This window comes from Oryza glaberrima, chromosome 7 (assembly GCF_000147395.1).
Source record: "Oryza glaberrima chromosome 7, OglaRS2, whole genome shotgun sequence".
Lineage (NCBI taxonomy): Eukaryota > Viridiplantae > Streptophyta > Magnoliopsida > Poales > Poaceae > Oryza > Oryza glaberrima.
The window spans coordinates 20,198,055-20,215,059 of NC_068332.1; the positions used below are offsets into that span (position 1 = coordinate 20,198,055).

At 45.5% G+C, this 17,005-nt stretch overlaps 4 protein-coding genes across 4 annotated transcripts; 3 read left to right on the top strand and 1 right to left on the bottom strand.

Moving 5' to 3' along the window:
* Nucleotides 1-1,517: 1,517 nt before the first annotated feature.
* On the top strand, nucleotides 1,518-3,507 carry LOC127780833 (anthocyanidin 3-O-glucosyltransferase 2-like). The gene has a single exon (XM_052307805.1). The coding sequence runs from the start codon at nucleotides 1,607-1,609 to the stop codon at nucleotides 3,050-3,052; it is 1,446 nt and encodes a 481-aa protein (XP_052163765.1). The 5' UTR covers nucleotides 1,518-1,606; the 3' UTR covers nucleotides 3,053-3,507.
* A 1,716-nt stretch (nucleotides 3,508-5,223) lies between these two features.
* Nucleotides 5,224-5,966, bottom strand: LOC127780834 (uncharacterized). The gene has a single exon (XM_052307806.1). The coding sequence runs from the start codon at nucleotides 5,879-5,881 to the stop codon at nucleotides 5,513-5,515; it is 369 nt and encodes a 122-aa protein (XP_052163766.1). The 5' UTR covers nucleotides 5,882-5,966; the 3' UTR covers nucleotides 5,224-5,512.
* A 5,253-nt stretch (nucleotides 5,967-11,219) lies between these two features.
* Nucleotides 11,220-12,502, top strand: LOC127780379 (uncharacterized). The gene is made up of 2 exons (XM_052307280.1): nucleotides 11,220-11,393; nucleotides 11,651-12,502. The coding sequence occupies exons 1-2, from the start codon at nucleotides 11,379-11,381 to the stop codon at nucleotides 12,125-12,127; spliced, it is 492 nt and encodes a 163-aa protein (XP_052163240.1). The 5' UTR covers nucleotides 11,220-11,378; the 3' UTR covers nucleotides 12,128-12,502.
* Nucleotides 12,503-13,578: 1,076 nt separating this feature from the next.
* On the top strand, nucleotides 13,579-15,706 carry LOC127780293 (uncharacterized). The gene is given in 3 exon segments (XM_052307206.1): nucleotides 13,579-13,593; nucleotides 14,770-14,880; nucleotides 14,883-15,706. Coding segments are annotated over 3 exon segments (483 nt in total). The 3' UTR covers nucleotides 15,240-15,706.
* Nucleotides 15,707-17,005: the final 1,299 nt, after the last annotated feature.

A 17,005-nucleotide genomic window follows, 5' to 3' on the forward strand; every position in this document is an offset into this window, starting at 1 on the left:
ACTGTAGAATACCTAAGACCGACGTCGAGGTCTCGAGGATGAAGAATTTGGCACGCCAAAACCATCCTAAGATCGAGAGGCTGTGGCTGTGCCTGGTGGCATATTCAAGATGTGATCAGGTTGATGAAGACAGCATTGCACAGAAATGTCTTCGATTGAATCAATGAGCACGATCATTGGCGTGTTTTGCACGAATGACCAAAACAGAGACGATGATCGGACGAAGAGATGAAACGAATGCAACTCTTATCGATCAAGACATCGGCACCGTTACTACCAAAGGTTCTTTTATAGGAAAAGTATTGGTGGAGACCGGGTGTCTTATAACCGGCCTTATCTACAGCCTCGCCCCGGATGAATGCCAAAACCATCCTATGAGCGAGAGGATCAGATTGATGAAGACACTACCATTGACGTGTTTTGCATGAACGACCAAAACAGAAAAGATGATCGGACGAAGAGATGAAACTAATGACACTAGCCCATTCTTTTCTCCAACAAGAGCTGGATAAAGATTAAGATTTTTATGGCACGCTTTTTAAACTGTTAAATGATATGTTTCGTGTGAAAATTTTTTATATGAAAGTTACTCTAAAATATCATATTAATATATTTTTCAAGTTTGTAATAATTAAAACTCAATCAATTATATGTTAATAATACCACCTCGTTTTACGTAAGAAAACTTATTCTTTATTTTCATCTTAAGAAAAAAAAACATCACAAGATGACCAGAAGTAGCCCTCGGGCGTGCCTAGTTGTCTCTCTCTCTCTCCCCCTCTCTGTCGAACACTATGCCAGAATATGACCAGTGGAACGAACACAAGGTGTTTGGTGCTGTCAAGTGGCAGCATTTCTGATAGTGTTGATTGCAAATGTAAAGGATACGTTAGCGGGGGCTTTAACCACGACTCCAACTTTGGATTTGTTTGGAGAGCTTAAGATTTTAAGAAACTACTGATTGGCAGATATTTTATAAGAATATGGAGAAGTTTCGTTTCTTAGATTATGGCTTCTAGTTAGTTTTTGAATTCTATAACTACAATTTATCAGGATTTAGACGAAAAGCTAAATTGTTTGGAAATTTTAGGAGAAACTGGAGCTACCATAGACTCCCCAAACAAAACCCTTTGTGCGCCACGATCGGTTCGCAGCGTGTGCCATCCCACGCGCTCGGTTCACACACCACGCAGGGAGGCTCTGGCTCTTCATGCGATTCTAACAAACCTAACAAACCTTATCTAAAAGAGAAAAAACGAAATAAAGAAAGAGAAATACCGAAAATACTGGTTTGACACGCACCAGGATTTTCTAAAAAAAAAATCCAACAGTATCGATCTAAGACATCGTCACCGTTATTATAAGAGGCATTTGCAAATTTGTTATCGATTTTTTCAATATTGTAAGGATGCCACTCGAATGATAGTTTTAGTAGTATTTTTATAATTTTCTAGTGGCAGTCTTCTAATAACAATTCAAAGTAGTGGCAAATTTGCAATTGCCCGTTCTTTTATACGCAGAGACTCCGAGAGTCAGTGCAAGCAAGCAGGAGCTCGTCACTGTCAATTGACAAAATTCAGTAGCAAATCCTACTCTGTCTGCATCAATGGCTGGCCCAACCATCGTCCTCCTCCCGGCCTGGGGATCCGGCCACTTCATGTCCGCGCTGGAAGCCGGCAAGCGGCTGCTCGTCGCCAGCGGGGGCGCCGTCTCCCTCACCGTGCTCGTCATGCAGGCGCCGACGGAGATAGAGGCGTCGGTGGTCGAGGCCCACGTGCGCCGGGAGGCGGCTTCCGGGCTCGACGTCACCTTCCGGCGGCTCCCCGCCGTCGAGCACCCCACCGGCTGCGAGGCGACCGAGGAGTTCATGTCCCGGTACGTCGAGCGCCACGCGCACCACGTCAAGGCGGCCATCGCCGGCTTGGCGTCCCCCGTGGCCGCGGTCGTCGTGGACCTCTTCTTCACGCCCCTGCTCGACGCGGCGCACGAGCTCTCGATCCCGGCGTACGTGTACTTCGCCTCCACCGCCGCGTTCCTCGCGCTCATGCTGCGGCTGCCGGAGCTCCGGGACGACCTGACCGTCGGGTTCGACGGCATGGAGGGAACCGTGGACGTGCCCGGGCTGCCGCCGGTGCCGCCGTCGTACATGCCGGTGTGCCTCGTGAGCAAGACGGTGAAGAACTACGACTGGTTCGAGTACCACGGCCGCCGCTTCACGGAGGCGAAGGGCATCATCGTGAACTCCTCCGTTGAGCTCGAGGGCGCGGTCCTCGCCGCGATCGCGGACGGCCGCCGCCCCGCTCCGGCGATCCACGCGATCGGGCCGGTGATCTGGTTCGACGCCACGCCGCCGCCCGAGCAGCCGCACGAGTGCGTGCGGTGGCTCGACGCGCAGCCGGCGGCGTCGGTGGTGTTCCTCTGCTTCGGGAGCATCGGCTTCCTCGACGCGGCGCAGGTGAGGGAGCTCGCCGCGGGCCTGGAGTGCAGCGGCCACCGCTTCCTGTGGGTCCTGCGCGGCGCGCCCGCCGGCGGCGTGCGGTACCCGACGGACGCGGACCCGGGCGAGCTGCTCCCGGAGGGGTTCCTGGAGGCGACCGCCGGGAGAGGGATGGTGTGGTCGAGGTGGGCGCCGCAGAAGGACATCCTGGGACACGCCGCCGTGGGCGGGTTCGTGACGCACTGCGGCTGGAACTCGGTGCTGGAGAGCCTGTGGTTCGGCGTGCCGATGGCGACATGGCCGCTCTACGGCGAGCAGCACCTCAACGCGTTCGAGGCCGTGGCCTCCATGGGCGTCGCGGTCGAGCTGAGGAGGACGACGGCGAAGGACGGCGACGCGGCGAGATCGCTCGTGGAGGCGGCGGAGGTGGAGCGCGCGGTGAGGAGGCTGATGGCGCCGCAGGGCGGCGGGTCGTCGGAGGCGAGGGAGAAGGCCGCGGAGGTGAGCGCGGCGTGCAGGAAGGCCGTGGAGGAGGGCGGGTCGTCGCACGCGGCGCTGCAACGGCTCGTGCGTGAGATCGTTCGTGTCGTGGCAGGCCACCCTATGCCGGAATAGCTGGCTGGTTGCGGTTGGTTGGCCCATCTCACACGGTACTCGGCCCAGTCTAGACGAGAAAATTTTACTAGAAACCAAGACGTCAACCACGTGATGCGGCTTAAGGGTGTGTTTGATTCGTGGTAGGGTATATAGCCATCCCTACCCCTATGAGCAAATCCCGGAGAGATTAAAAGCACAGGCGCTTCGCTGTCGACGGATACGTCACCTACCACTGAAAGCACAACGCCGTTAAATCCTGAAAAATTCGCTCCCATGGGGAGTCGAACCCAGGACCTCATGTACTACTGAGGCTCTTGTAACCACTAGGCTACAGACCCTTTCACAGGTATAGCCATTTATATTTGTAGGAATATGGTGGTTCTGTTTGTTTTATGGATATATGACCATCCGGATAGGAACGGATAGAGTAAAATCAATAACATATTAATCAATGATAAATATGTTAATTATCATCAATATAGTCATATCTATACTAATTAACAATAAAATGGACTAATTATATAAACAACACTAATTTTGACAAGTCAATTACTCCATACGCTACAAAATATAAGAAATCTATAACCGGATGAGATATTAATCATTTACTAATGATTAAGATTACCAAATGTGGATATCCTCATCCGGTCAATTTAACCCACTCATCTAGTATCTTCGTGAAACATTTTCTCTTTAGACCACCCAATCCATTCTTACCCATCAACCAAACATATTTAAAAACTGGATCGTCATATCCCATTTAGTGATATCACTCTAACCAAACACACCGTTACCCTCCTCCCACCCTTAACCCCCATCGCATTAGAAGCTGAGAAGTAGCTGGTTGATAGCTATTCCCTCCGTCTTATAACATAGTAATCCAAAACTGGATAAGACATTTCATATTAGAACAAATCTGGACAGGATGGTATTTAGATTCGTTATACTATAAAATGTTCCATCCGATTATAGATTATTATATTATGGGACGGATGGACTAACTTTTGAGAATCTGGAAAAGTTGAAAAACTAGAAAGGCTAGGTTTCCAAATTTTTATCTTTATTTATTTTCTATATTCTATAACTACAACTTCTTAAATCTAACTTAAAAATTTATATTATCTTAAAATATAACTTAAAAATTTATATTGTTTAAGGGAGCTAAAGATTTAAATAAAAGCTATAGCGGTTAAAAACTCATCAAACAGAGATACTCCTAGTTAGCAAAGGAGGGCGGCATTTCGGCTTGGGAGGCCCATCGACCTCATATCTCCGGCGAAACGGTATAAGCCAACAAGGCAACAATGTACTACTACACGTCAAGCGAGGACGGTGACTTTCGTGGAGGTAGAGGACTCTGTCTGAACTGTTTTCATTGAAGAAACGGAATTGAATACAGGCCAAGTGCGCAGGTACACCATAGTCACCTATTGATATATATACGTACAGAGAAAATGAACTACACGTCTATCTACACTTCAACCGTCTCTCAACTCACATCAGTAATTTAATTTCCGGTTTATCCCACCGCATATCCGTTTGTTGACATTTTTCCATCACAACTTATTAAGTGCGAAATATGATGACTGCTAGCTGTAAACTGCAAGGACCATTTAACAGGCTTAGCTGGAGCAGGATGAACTCAGTTGCTCGTTTTGCTCATTTCTCATTTCCTTCTATTTAATTTTATTACCTGTAATTTTTCTCATTTTTCACTGAAATTTTAGTGAGTCCTTCAAAAATTAAATAAAAAAACAGAAAAACCAGCTGGAGTCGAGGAGTGGTCGCTGCATGTTTGTGTGCAGTGGGCCAACGAAATTAAACCAAGGTTTTCTGGTAATGAAGGTCCACATCAAACTATCCTCTCGCATGGCACAGTTAATGCTACCAACGGGTGGTCGGGTACAGAATTTAAATGCTGTGTGCTTTAAGCCAAATGTAGAGAAAAATGGGTCTTTATTTATTTCGAAATATCTCATGGCCAGCCGCTCTCAATGGTGTGACTAATCACGTTCAAGCCATGATATGATGGATCAAGGCGAGACAAGAAAAATGTATGAGCAGTCATGCGAGCAAAAGTAGTAGTACTGATGAGTGATGCCCCTTCAAATATCATAACCTCCCTGATCTTTTCTATAATTCTATTAGAAGAAATAATTAAAAGATCGATCACACATAGGCTCTGCTAATGAAAGCGGTAACAAAAATTTAATCAACTTCCTCTCTTCATCTCCAGCATATGTACAACATACTACATGCACAGGGATTACAAGCTGCATGCAAAGCTTAGCATTTTGCAAGAAATCAACAAAGCCAATTAATTAATACTCCTCCAATAGTAGTACTAGTAGCCAAGGCCCAACGCAACAAGCACACCTCGCAGAGAGCACAGAGACGTACGCAGCAAGTAGGTCGCCTCCTCCTCTCTCTCTCTCCGGCCATCACCGTCGGCGGCCGGCGATCGTAGGTAGCGTAGAGCTAGCTGGTGTAGAGCCTGTAGTGGCGGTAGGACTTGAGCATGGCGCCGCAGAAGGTGCAGATGATGGCGCGCCACGTGGCCCTGTGCACGGTGAGCAGGTAGCAGAAGCGCGTCGCCGTCTCCATGTCCGCCACGCTCGCGCACCCGCCGCACCGCGAGCAGATCCCCGCCGCCGGCTTGCTGCTCCGAACCTTCCTCCTCTGGTCCACCAAGAAGCAGAAGAACACCATCCTCCTCGTCTCCGGCCGGCCGGCTCGCCGGAATCTCAAATAACACGATGTGTGGCGTGGTGGTCTCTGATGGCGGCGGCGGCGGCGGCGGAGGTGGTGGTGGAGGATGGCGCAGGGGGGTTTTAAGGAGGAGAGCATATGGATCGCATTGATGGCGGTGGTAGTGGGGTAGCGGGTAGGAGAGGAGAGAAGGGGGTGGAGGTATTAATGGCATGTCGGCTTGATGGCTGGACGGCTGGACCATGATGCATGGGCATGGCGCGTTGTATGCCACTCTTGACTCCCGGACTCCACTTGTCCGGAGTAATACAATTACAGTTGTTGTTTGTTAATTTTTTTTTTCTTTTGACTTAATGTTTAGTACGAGATGGATCAGAATTGAACACCGCCACTCCGCCACCTAAAAAAACTGACTGGCAATTCTGGATCTTCGATCAGCCAGAAATAAACTGTCTGAATCTTCTTTTTTTTTTAGAAAATTTCTGTCTGAATCTTTGATCAGCATGTTTGTATATATGTGATGTGGAGAAGTAGGTTACGATGTTTCTCATCAGTTTTATACTAGCACATTTAGGCTTCCTTTAGAATGGAGGAATCTGGTGAGAATTTTATGAGTTTTGAACCGATTCCTGCTAAACTGTCGTAATAAAATCCCTAGTAGTACATTTTAAATGAGCCGTCAGTGTCTTTTTCTTTTCCAGAAACAGCACTAGAGCGACTGAGTGGCAGCTATAAACATCGTCCAGAAATTAAAAACAGGGACAGTTAACACGTCGGTGTGAGATAGGAGTAGATCGCACGACGCTGACTGCCCACTGGGAGGTAAGAGTCTGGGTGCGAGCTAGGCTGCGAAGGAGGAAGGATGATAGCCAGTTGGTTAATGGATAGATAGCAGGAGCTAGCAGATGGATCGCAAGTATCCGTCAACCAATTTATTAGTTGTGCCTTCGCCAATTCCATTTGGATTTCACACGAAAGCGCCTCGTGAAGCAAGCAAAATATGGGTAGAGAGAGCCTTCCCTGCTAAGCAAGCGAGCAGTCGATCGAGCAATATATTCATTTGACCGATCACTAACTTCTCTTTCGAAGTAAATGATGGGTCACTAACTAACTGTCTAACTGTATAGTACCATTTGTAATTGCAGATCGTTTCAGAGTATGACAAAGGCAATCTCCATCAGAAAAGGCGCCAATCGGTCTCCTTTTTTTTATTCTTTTTGAAAAAGAGAAGGCGCCAGGCAACGGTTCTTTTACCAATTCTTACAGGTTTCTCTTGTTTCAGCCAGGGATCACCCTGGAGCTTGGGGAGGAGGACCACCTCCTTTGATGTTGGATGGGATCATCACTCCAATACTCAGCATGTTCATCAAGTTTGATTTGATCCCAGGGGCCAGGGCTCACATTAAACTTGGTGACCACTTCTACGCAATGATAGGTCCATATGAACACACTACTCTTACGGTCTTGCCCCTCAAGCGGTCGATTAGTTGGGTTGCCGTAAATGAAGTACCCTTTGAAAAATGTAATTCACATAGATGATGGAATAAGATCATTCTTATACGGTCTCTAATAGAGTATTTATAAATATCAAGTTTTACATGACATACAAATATGGTACCTCCCGAAAACGATAAAATTACCTATGGAATCATAATGAAAGTCAAAATTATACGTTTTCTTACTACTTACTTTTTTAGTAATGGAGGAATGTACGTAGTCTGTCTCTGTTCTTACTGTTTAGTGTACTGCTGGTGGAATCGAACATTAAAAAATAAAAACACCAATGCTAATGATCTTATATAAAAAACATCTTTTTGAACCAAAAAAATGCTAAGAAAATATCATTTCCATCACATTTTGCATCCCAATAGCATGGGACAGAAACATATACTTTAACTTTAAATGATTGACATGTGAGCCTCACAGCTCGTAGGCTCATAGGTTAGCGACACATGTCGGAGAACTGTATGTTAGAGGAGCTTCTTCGGTATGAGATGGCATTTTCCTCCTCACCGCTTCTTTAATTTCATTTTCATACACTTTTGTTTTTACTACAACATTCAACTATTGTATAATCCCAAATTTAAAACAGCGTTCTTAATTAAGCTTATCCAAACCTTTGGGTATTAGCTAGAGAAGAATTATGGTATGGAGAGAAGCTAGAGAGTTCAAAGAACCAGGTGACTAGTCGTTGTCTTTAGTAAAGGTGGTTCTGGCATCTCTAGATGTTCTTCCAGGTTTTGACTGCCTTCTGTTGCGTGAAAAATATACTGGTGCTTATGTATACAGTACATAACTATAAGTATATCTTCTTCAAATCTTAATACAATCGGTTGTCCGTTTCTTCGGCCAACCCGGCCAAAAAAACTAGAGAATAATTAATTAATTTTCAATAACTAGAAAAGGATCCATAATATTTAACAAGCAATAATGAATTTTATATATTAAATAAAATATATAAATAAATGGATATAACTTTTATTGGGTTCTATATATTTGCTCACAAGTCACAACTGCTCTCTGTAATTTTGGTCTTCACTTCATTTATTTATTTTAGCTGCTTAGAAGGCATGACGAGACATAACTACCATAGGGTATTGATTATTAAACTTGTCTGAAATGTTATGGCACCAAAAGTAGCTGTAAGAGTTGTTGCGGCGATTTAAGATGTGAAACGTGTGATGTCATTAGCTTTCTTATAAGAGTGTGTTAATTTTCGGTAGTAAATCATGGCTGTCACATTTGTGATGTTATGTTACGTACAGGTCAGCTACCGCAATACCGCAAATAGGATGAAGCAAATGAATGATTAGCACACCCACCATCGTCCTTTTTTCATCCTACTAGCCAAGAGCCAAGAGAAAAAAAAACAATGAGTTTTAGTATTAATTCGATTAAACATATATTTAAGTTAAATAGTTTTTTTATGATTTTCCTTATTGAATAAATAGGTGATTCTATAATTTAAGAAGAATCAACAGTGAAACAGCCAGGAGATGACCGTTGAAGGGTGTGGGTTGATTAATGGAATCTATTTGCCTACTCCCTCCGTCCCAAAATATAAGAATGTTTTTATATTTTGGGATAGAGGAAGTAGTCAGTGGTGTAATATAATACTCCCTCTGGTTCTATATTAATTGACGTTTTGGATAAGATTGAGGTTAAACTTTTATAACTTTGACCATCAATAACATTAAAAATATTTAGTTTAAAGAAACTAGAAAAACATATATAGATTTGTCTTTCAAAACACTATAATAAAAGTAAACATGCATTTATTTATTGTATATATTATAATAGAAAAATAAGGTCAAAGATATATCTTGTAGAACGTGTCATTGTCCAAAGCGTCAATTAAAATGAAACTGGAGGGAGTATTATATAATACTAGTAGGGATGGTCTGGTAGAAAAACCACCACTACATATACATATAGTATAGAAATTCTTCATTGTTTACATTATTAAGGACTACTCATTCGTACCATTCAATCTTATCTTCAAAGTTTCCAACCTCATGTATGCCAAGCCAATCCTTGCTCCACTACATGGAGTGCAAATGCTACCCAATGTATGTCAATCAATAAAGTGATTAATGTAGCCATGTAGGGCAAGTGATACAAGTCATGAACATATCGATATTTATTGCTTTGCTAGTTGCTACTGCAATATACATGCTCAAATAGTCTTTAATTATCATCTTGATTCTTTTACTATACCTAGCATATTTCCCAAGAAATTAAAGAGGGGAGCTATGCTGGATGTTGTTGCCCATGCTGCTGGCAGTATAACTTGGGCTGTGTTTAGTTACACGCTACTAAAAATAGAAGTTTAAAGAAATTGGAACGATATGACGGAAAAATTAGAAGTTTATGTGTAGAAAAGTTCGATGTGATTAAAAAATTGAAAGTCTAAAGAAAAAAAAGTTGGAATCGCCTTGAGCCATGACTGCCTCCAAAATCGGTGCTTCCTTAACTCGGCTGCATTACTCCGTTTGGCTGCATTGCTCCGTTTGTCACGCTCGCACTGATTGTCTTGTCGTTGTAGATCAGTCAGTTAATTAGGACCACACGCAGGCAGCGCAATTAGAGCAAGTTTAATAGTATAACCAACTACTAGCTCCAATTCAACTATAACCAGTCTAATAGCTCGTCCATACAATAGTTACATACTACACTATTAATATCTGGTTCCACCTGTCATACACACTGCGTCTTAAAGTCCGTGCTACAGCTAGGTATAAATCTGTAGCCCGTTGCTCTCTTATTTATCTTCTTAAAATATATTTGCAGCTGACTTATAGCCTACTATTGTACCTGCTCTTAAGCGACAAATGATGGATTTGCTGCCTACTCATCCTCATATCCTTTCCTTCCTTCGACTACAGGGAATTAGTAGAAGATGGGTCGGTCTGACACGTAAACACGGGTACATTAAGTTTTTTGGCCCATGTAGTATTTGCTGACAACGACAAGTTGCCAATCCTGCCATCGATCGGGGCATTGTACAAAGTCTCGAATACTACAGGAAAAGTAGGTTCCATGACATCGAGGTTTAAAAGTTCAAATTTATACCATCAACAGAGCAGATCAGAGTACATTTAAAACATTTCTGAGAATAAAGCAGTTTAAGCGGCAGCAGCGACGGCAAGGAATCACGGCGCTGATCCCCCAACGCCGGCGACCGGTCGATTCCTGAAGCCGCCGGCCGCCACCGTACTCGTATATTCCTCTCCACCCGTGTGTCGCGTCGATCGCCGTCGGCGGCGGGCGGCGGCAACTTCTGGTTTATGGAGAGGGACAACTAGGGTGGGCCGGTGATTGGTCCAGTTTCGACTAAACGGCCCAATTGGTTCATGGCCCAGGCGCATCTTAGGGGTTCGGAGATTTCTTCTCCGTACCCCGTCGAAACATACGCATTCGCCGTTATGGTGCCCTCGTATCGTATTACCGGACACCTACGAGGAAACATCTTCACTGTGTGATGCTTGGCAACTCGCCGGTGTTCTTTCCCTCGAGGGTCGGCGCGAATACGATGTTGTCTACCGTTCATATCGACGTCGATCATAGCTCCACAATAGATTAGGGCACTATGTGAAAAAAGAAAAGCAAAATTATGCCAAAATTAAGATTAGGCCAAGGATTTTGAGTAAGAGGTGTGTACAATTCTCGAGTCATGAATTCGTGATCATGGGCACTTCACCTCGTAGAAGTTGAGATTACACACTAGGCTGCGTTTGGATCCTCGGCAATAAACATACTAGCCTCGCTTAGTAAGGTGAGCTGTTTGGCACTGCAGCTAAAATGTTGCTACCGTGGGCAAGATTACCTCATTTTAGCTAAAATGTTTATTGGGCTTTAGCTGCAATGGGCTAGCTCATGCTTATCAGGCTAGGAAAGCCGATCAAGGGATCTGCGCGCGCATGGCACGAGTAGACACCGACCTGCTCCCATCAATTCCATTGACCCACGGCCCAGGCAAGCCCACTGGCTTAGCTAGTTAGCTTCTCCCCAATCCTGCAGATCTTCTCGTCTTCTTCGACGGTTCAATCCAACGCCTGGTGGTCTCTCTTCGTAGGGGTTCGGGACTTGGGAGGTCTGCGTCGTCGCCGTTGCTGGTCGACGAATCGCGTCACCCATGGCGCATAAAGGGGTAAGCCTACTGTTTCCATGTATCTAAAAATTAATTGAGAACTTGTGTCAGTATTGGGACGACCTCAAGGTGTTCGATAGAATGCCCAGAAGACTCAACATGCCGCTGCTTCGTCCTATGCGCCAACACAAGCTTCACCACGAACACCAAACACACGAATTCCACCACTCTACCAATATAGGTTTTAGCATTGCACGCGGCCACTCCATGATGCGCTTATTCTACGGTGACTAACGACCAGAACCGATTGATTGCAGCCCGACGCGCCTGTTGTCGGTGGCATCAACAGCGGCAGCACGGTGAAGCTCAAAGACCTCGTCCCGGCGGCCACCAACAACGTGAACACGACGTTCATCGTGCTCGACAAGGCGGCCAGGGCGCCGCCGCCGCCGCACGGCCGCGCCGACGCGAGGGAGGAGACGTGCCTGGCGCTCGTGGCCGACGAGACGGCGGCGGCGCACTTCCTCCTGTGGGGCGCCGAGCGCGACGCGTTCGAGCCGGGCGACATCGTGCGGCTGACCGGCGGCATCTTCTCCTACCACAGGAGCAACAGCCTCGTGCTGCGGGCCGGGCGGCGCGGCCGCGCCGAGAAGGTGGGCGAGTTCACGATGCTGTTCGTCGAGACGCCCAACATGAGCGAGGTGAAGTGGGTGCGCGACCCCGGCGACCCCAGGAGGATGGTGCAGGAGGCCGTCGTCTCGCCGCACTCTCAGGTCTTCAAGCCGCTGCAGTGACTGCCTGACTGACCAACCAACCTAAGGCCTGGTTCTTCTGTCACTGAATTTTGTGGCTCCGGTGAACAATTGCTCAATGTCGATTAAGGTGTGATTAGCTCATAAAACCCTGCTTTGATTAAGGGCAAATTAAACTGGATGATTGAGAGAGAGAAAAAAAAAACTCATAGGGCATGTTTGGCATAGTCTCCATCCTTTGTTTGGTTTCACATCGAATTTCCTCCAAATCTCACGAATTTACAGACCTCCCTAGGTAAGAGATTGGTGGGAATTGGACCCTTAATTCTCCAAAAACCCTCGAATTTTCAAGTATTCCAACCAAACTACAGACTTATACTCTCAGAAATAATAAACTCCCATTTCCCATCAACAACTCCCTCCAATCAAACTGCCCGATACGGATACTGATGCAGGGAGTTTTTAGAGTTATTGTACTTTCTAGAAGCGTGGAACGAATAACCATTAACCAATACGAAAAATATCGTACTTCTAGAAGCGTGGAATGAATAACCAGTATGGAAAATTGTTTTCATCATTGAAGAAATGTTATTTACATGTCAGTCAGATAATCATCAGAAAAGTATCCCCATGGTGTCCGTAGTCTAGTCTAAGATAATTTTCTCCATTACCTACTACTCATAGAGTACAACCTTACATAGTAGTTTTTAGTGTAATAACGGGCGCACGGGCGCGTGTCTGCCCGCACCGCTGCTAGGGGACACGCATGTAATAACGGGAGCCGTAGAGATCGCCTCACCCGCCATGAATTGATTGATGAGCCCGCAGAGATAATCTCTTATCTGTTCATCATCGTAAAATTGAAGTTACGAATTGGGGGAGAAAAAGATGGGCCTGTACTTTGACACCTACTTCTCGTATGACCATGTCCATGTAAAGAAGCAACGGGAAGAGAGAGAAGGAGATGATGGTATTTTCGTCCAATACATATAAAATACGTATCTTAGTGGCACCACTGAAATTACAAACAAGTAGCAGTGGCATCGTTTGAAATACGCAAAAAGTAACGGTATATTTCAAAACCAATAAAATTTTAATGACATAGATCTAATTAATCCATTAATAAATCATCACTTACATAGATGAAATTTAGTTCAGAAAAACAAGTAGTAAGAGAGAGAATCTTCCAATCCCTCTCTTCCAGAATGTGTGGATTATTCAGAGAACTGAACACACGTCCAGCCAAATCCCGACCAAAAACCATCATCAATCAGCCGATCCTGATGTTGTCCCTGCCGCACACGAGCGTGGTGGCCCAGTTGACCGCCACGTAGAACCTGTTCCTCCAGCTCACCACCCTCGGGCCAGACACGCCCATTGGCTTTAGCTTCTTCCCAATCCAACGTCTGGTGGTCTCTCGGAGGTCTGCGTCGTCGCCGTTGTTGGTCGGAGCATCACCTGGGCGGTGTTTCCCTGTCTGTCGAGCTTCACCCATGGCGCATAAAGAGGTAAGCCTACTACTGTCTTTTCGCATGAATGTAAAAACTCTTAGAGAACTTGTGTCAGGATTGGGACGACCTTAAGGTGTTCGATAGAATGCCCACCAGAGGGGAGTGGGTTATAATCTCTCGAGACGATAGCTCCTTATTACCAGAGCAACTAGAGGTTGGCTGCCTTCCACTGCTGTGCTGTGTGTTGCAATATTTAATCACCAAACAAGTACTAATAATCTATTGATTTATCTTTGCACACAATATTTAAGTATTCTTGTTTCTTCGATATTAAATAGGTAGATTATTAATGATAAATAGATTGTTGTGAGTTCAAACATATTAGCAGGTGCTTTGGCTTACTATGCAGTGTGGTAGGGGAGCATATTTTAGAGGGTATGCACATAAGGGTACACATATGATCTCTTTTTTTTTTACGAAAGCCACCTTTGGATGAGCATAGAGTATAGTTGTGTGCGGGTTACCTTGCCTTTAAGGTGTTCGTTATTTTCTATCAGCACAGAGTATGAAACTATCTTAAGGTGTACGTTCCCTTCTTGCCTGTTCCGTGTCGCACCCATGCGCGAAGGCGCGAGCTCAGCTCGTGACCACGACGCCGTATCGCCTCGGCCTAGCCAGCTCGCAAGTCGCAACCGATCCCCCATCTCCGCCTCTGCTCATCTCCACTCGCCCGCCGCCGGCCCACCTCTCGGCGACCCGGCCTCAGAAAGCGTCGGTGGAGCGGGGCCGGGGGCCCGTCAACCGGCCCATCAAACAAGCCGTTGGCAACAACGCGTACAGGAAGAGGGAGAGGTGTGGGTGTGTGCAGTTAGGTGCGGCGCCGCCGCCGGGCGGAGTACATCACTTCGGCGGCGCTCTCCCGGCTACCGAGCATCACCCATGGCACACAAAGGGGTAACCCCGCAGTTTCCTCCCAAGTACCTCACATCTGGGATTTGATTTTGTTGTTGTTGTTGTGTCGAGGCGTTGAGAAGTTGTGTCGATCTTGGGACGACCTCAAGATGTTCGATGGAATGCTCAGTAGAGCCAATGATCTGCTGCTTCGGCGTACGCCTACACAAGCTTCAGCAACAACACATCACTCTACCGATATAGATATCGACTGTGCAAGCGGCCAATTCTTGATGTTTTACAGTGTAACTTTGACTAACAATTAGAATGGATTGACTGCAGCCCGACGCGCCCGGTGTCAGTGGCATCAGCAGCGCCAGCACAGTGAAGCTCAAGGACCTCGTCCCGGCGACCACCAACAACGTGAACACGACGTTCATCGTGCTCGACAAGGCGGCCAGGGCGGCGCCGCCGCCGCCGCCGCCGCGAGGGAGGAGACGTGCCTGGCGCTCGTGGCCGACGAGACGGCGGCGGCGCACTTCCTCCTGTGGGGCGCCGAGCGCGACGCGTTCGAGCCGGGCGACATCGTGCGGCTGACCGGCGGCATCTTCTCCTACCACAGGAGCAACAGCCTCGTGCTGCGGGCCGGGCGGCGCGGCCGCGCCGAGAAGGTGGGCGAGTTCACGATGCTGTTCGTCGAGACGCCCAACATGAGCGAGGTGAAGTGGGTGCGCGACCCCGGCGACCCCAGGAGGATGGTGCAGGAGGCCGTCGTCTCGCCGCACTCTCAGGTCTTCAAGCCGCTGCAGTGACTGACTGACTGACCGACCAACCAACCTAAGGTTTGGTTCTTCTGTCACTGAATTTTTTTGTGGCACCGTTGAACAATTGCTCAATGTCGATTAAGGTGTGATTAGCTCACAAGACCCTGCTTTGATTAAGGGCTAATTGAACTGGATGATTGAGAGAGAAAAAAAACTCATACGGATACTGATGCAAGGAGTTTTTAGAGATATATTGTACTTTCTAGAAGGTGGAACAAATAACCAATACGGAAAATATCGTACTTCTAGAAGCGTTGAATGAATAACCAAGAGTAAAATGCACCAGCGGTCTTTAAACTTGTCGGGAGGTTTTACTTAGGTCTATAAACTTGTAAAGCGCACATCGAGTTCTCTAAACTTGGTTTATTGTATCATTCTGGTCCAAAGCCGCGTTTGACCCTGGTCTTGCTTACGTGGCACGCCACGTGAACGATAACATGGATTTTTTTTATTTTTTTCTCCCTTCTTCCTTCTTTTTTCACCACTGCAACAACCCCTCCCCTCGTGCCGCCTCTCACCACCAACGAGAAAAAAGAAGGAAGAAAGAGAAAAAAGAAGGAAGAAGGGAGAAAAAAATAATAAAAATTCCATGTCATTGTCCATGTGGCGTGCCACGTAGGCAAGACCATAGTCAAACGCGGCTTTGGATCGGGATGATACAATAAACCAAATTTAGGAACCTCAATGTGCACTTTGCAAATTTGTAGACCTAACTGAAACATTCTGACAAGTTTAAGGACCGCTGGTGTATTTTACTTAATAACCAATATGTGAAATTGTTTTCATCCATTGAAGAAATGTTTTTTTACATGTCATTCAGATATAGATAATCAACAGATTAGAATCCCCATGGTGTCCGTAGTTTAGTCCAAGGGTTTGTTCACTTTGATGCTATTTTCAATCATACCATTTTTTTGTCGAGTTGCTAAAAAAATATCTGCGTTTAGTTTGTTATCAAATTTAGTTAATACATAAGAAATCATGCTAAAATTTTAGCAATCTTGCCAATATTTTGGCATTGCCAAAACTTGGTAAGGTTTATTTTGGCTACAATCTAAACAGTCCCTAATTTTCTCCATTACCTATTAAGGTTGTGTTCTTTTCCCCTCCACCCAACTCACTTCCCTCGTTTTTCACGTACACACTTTTCAAACTGCTAAACGATGTATTTTTTATAAAAGTTTTCTATATGAAAGTTTTTTTGAAAAATCATATTAATTTATTTTTCAAGTTTGCAGGTTAATACTTAATCTCACCATAATCACATGCTTTGTTTTCGGGAGGCAACGTTGGGAACCTGGCCTCTTGAACGCAACCTAAGAGTACAATCTTACATAGTTTTAGGCCTTGTTGAGATCCCAAAAAAATTTGGCAAAAAACGTGGGAAAAAAAATCACATGCATTGAGCATTAAATGTGGGAAAAAATCAATTGAACAGTTTGCATGTAAATTGCAAGACGAATCTTTTGAGCCTAATTACGCCATGATTTAACAATGTGATGCTATAGTAAATATTTGCTAATGACGGATTGATTAGGCTTAATAATTTCGCATCGTAGTTTACAGACAGAGCCCCCTAGGTCTTCCTCTTCCTTCTAAACTAATTGCTTTCGCTTGACTCTTCCAGTAAAAAAGTATACTTCTGTAATTTGTTTTGTTATTAGTCTACATTTAATACTTTAAATGTGTGTTCATATACTTCAAAGTTTTTATACCCAAAGAACTAAACACACCCTTAGTCTAAGATAAATTTT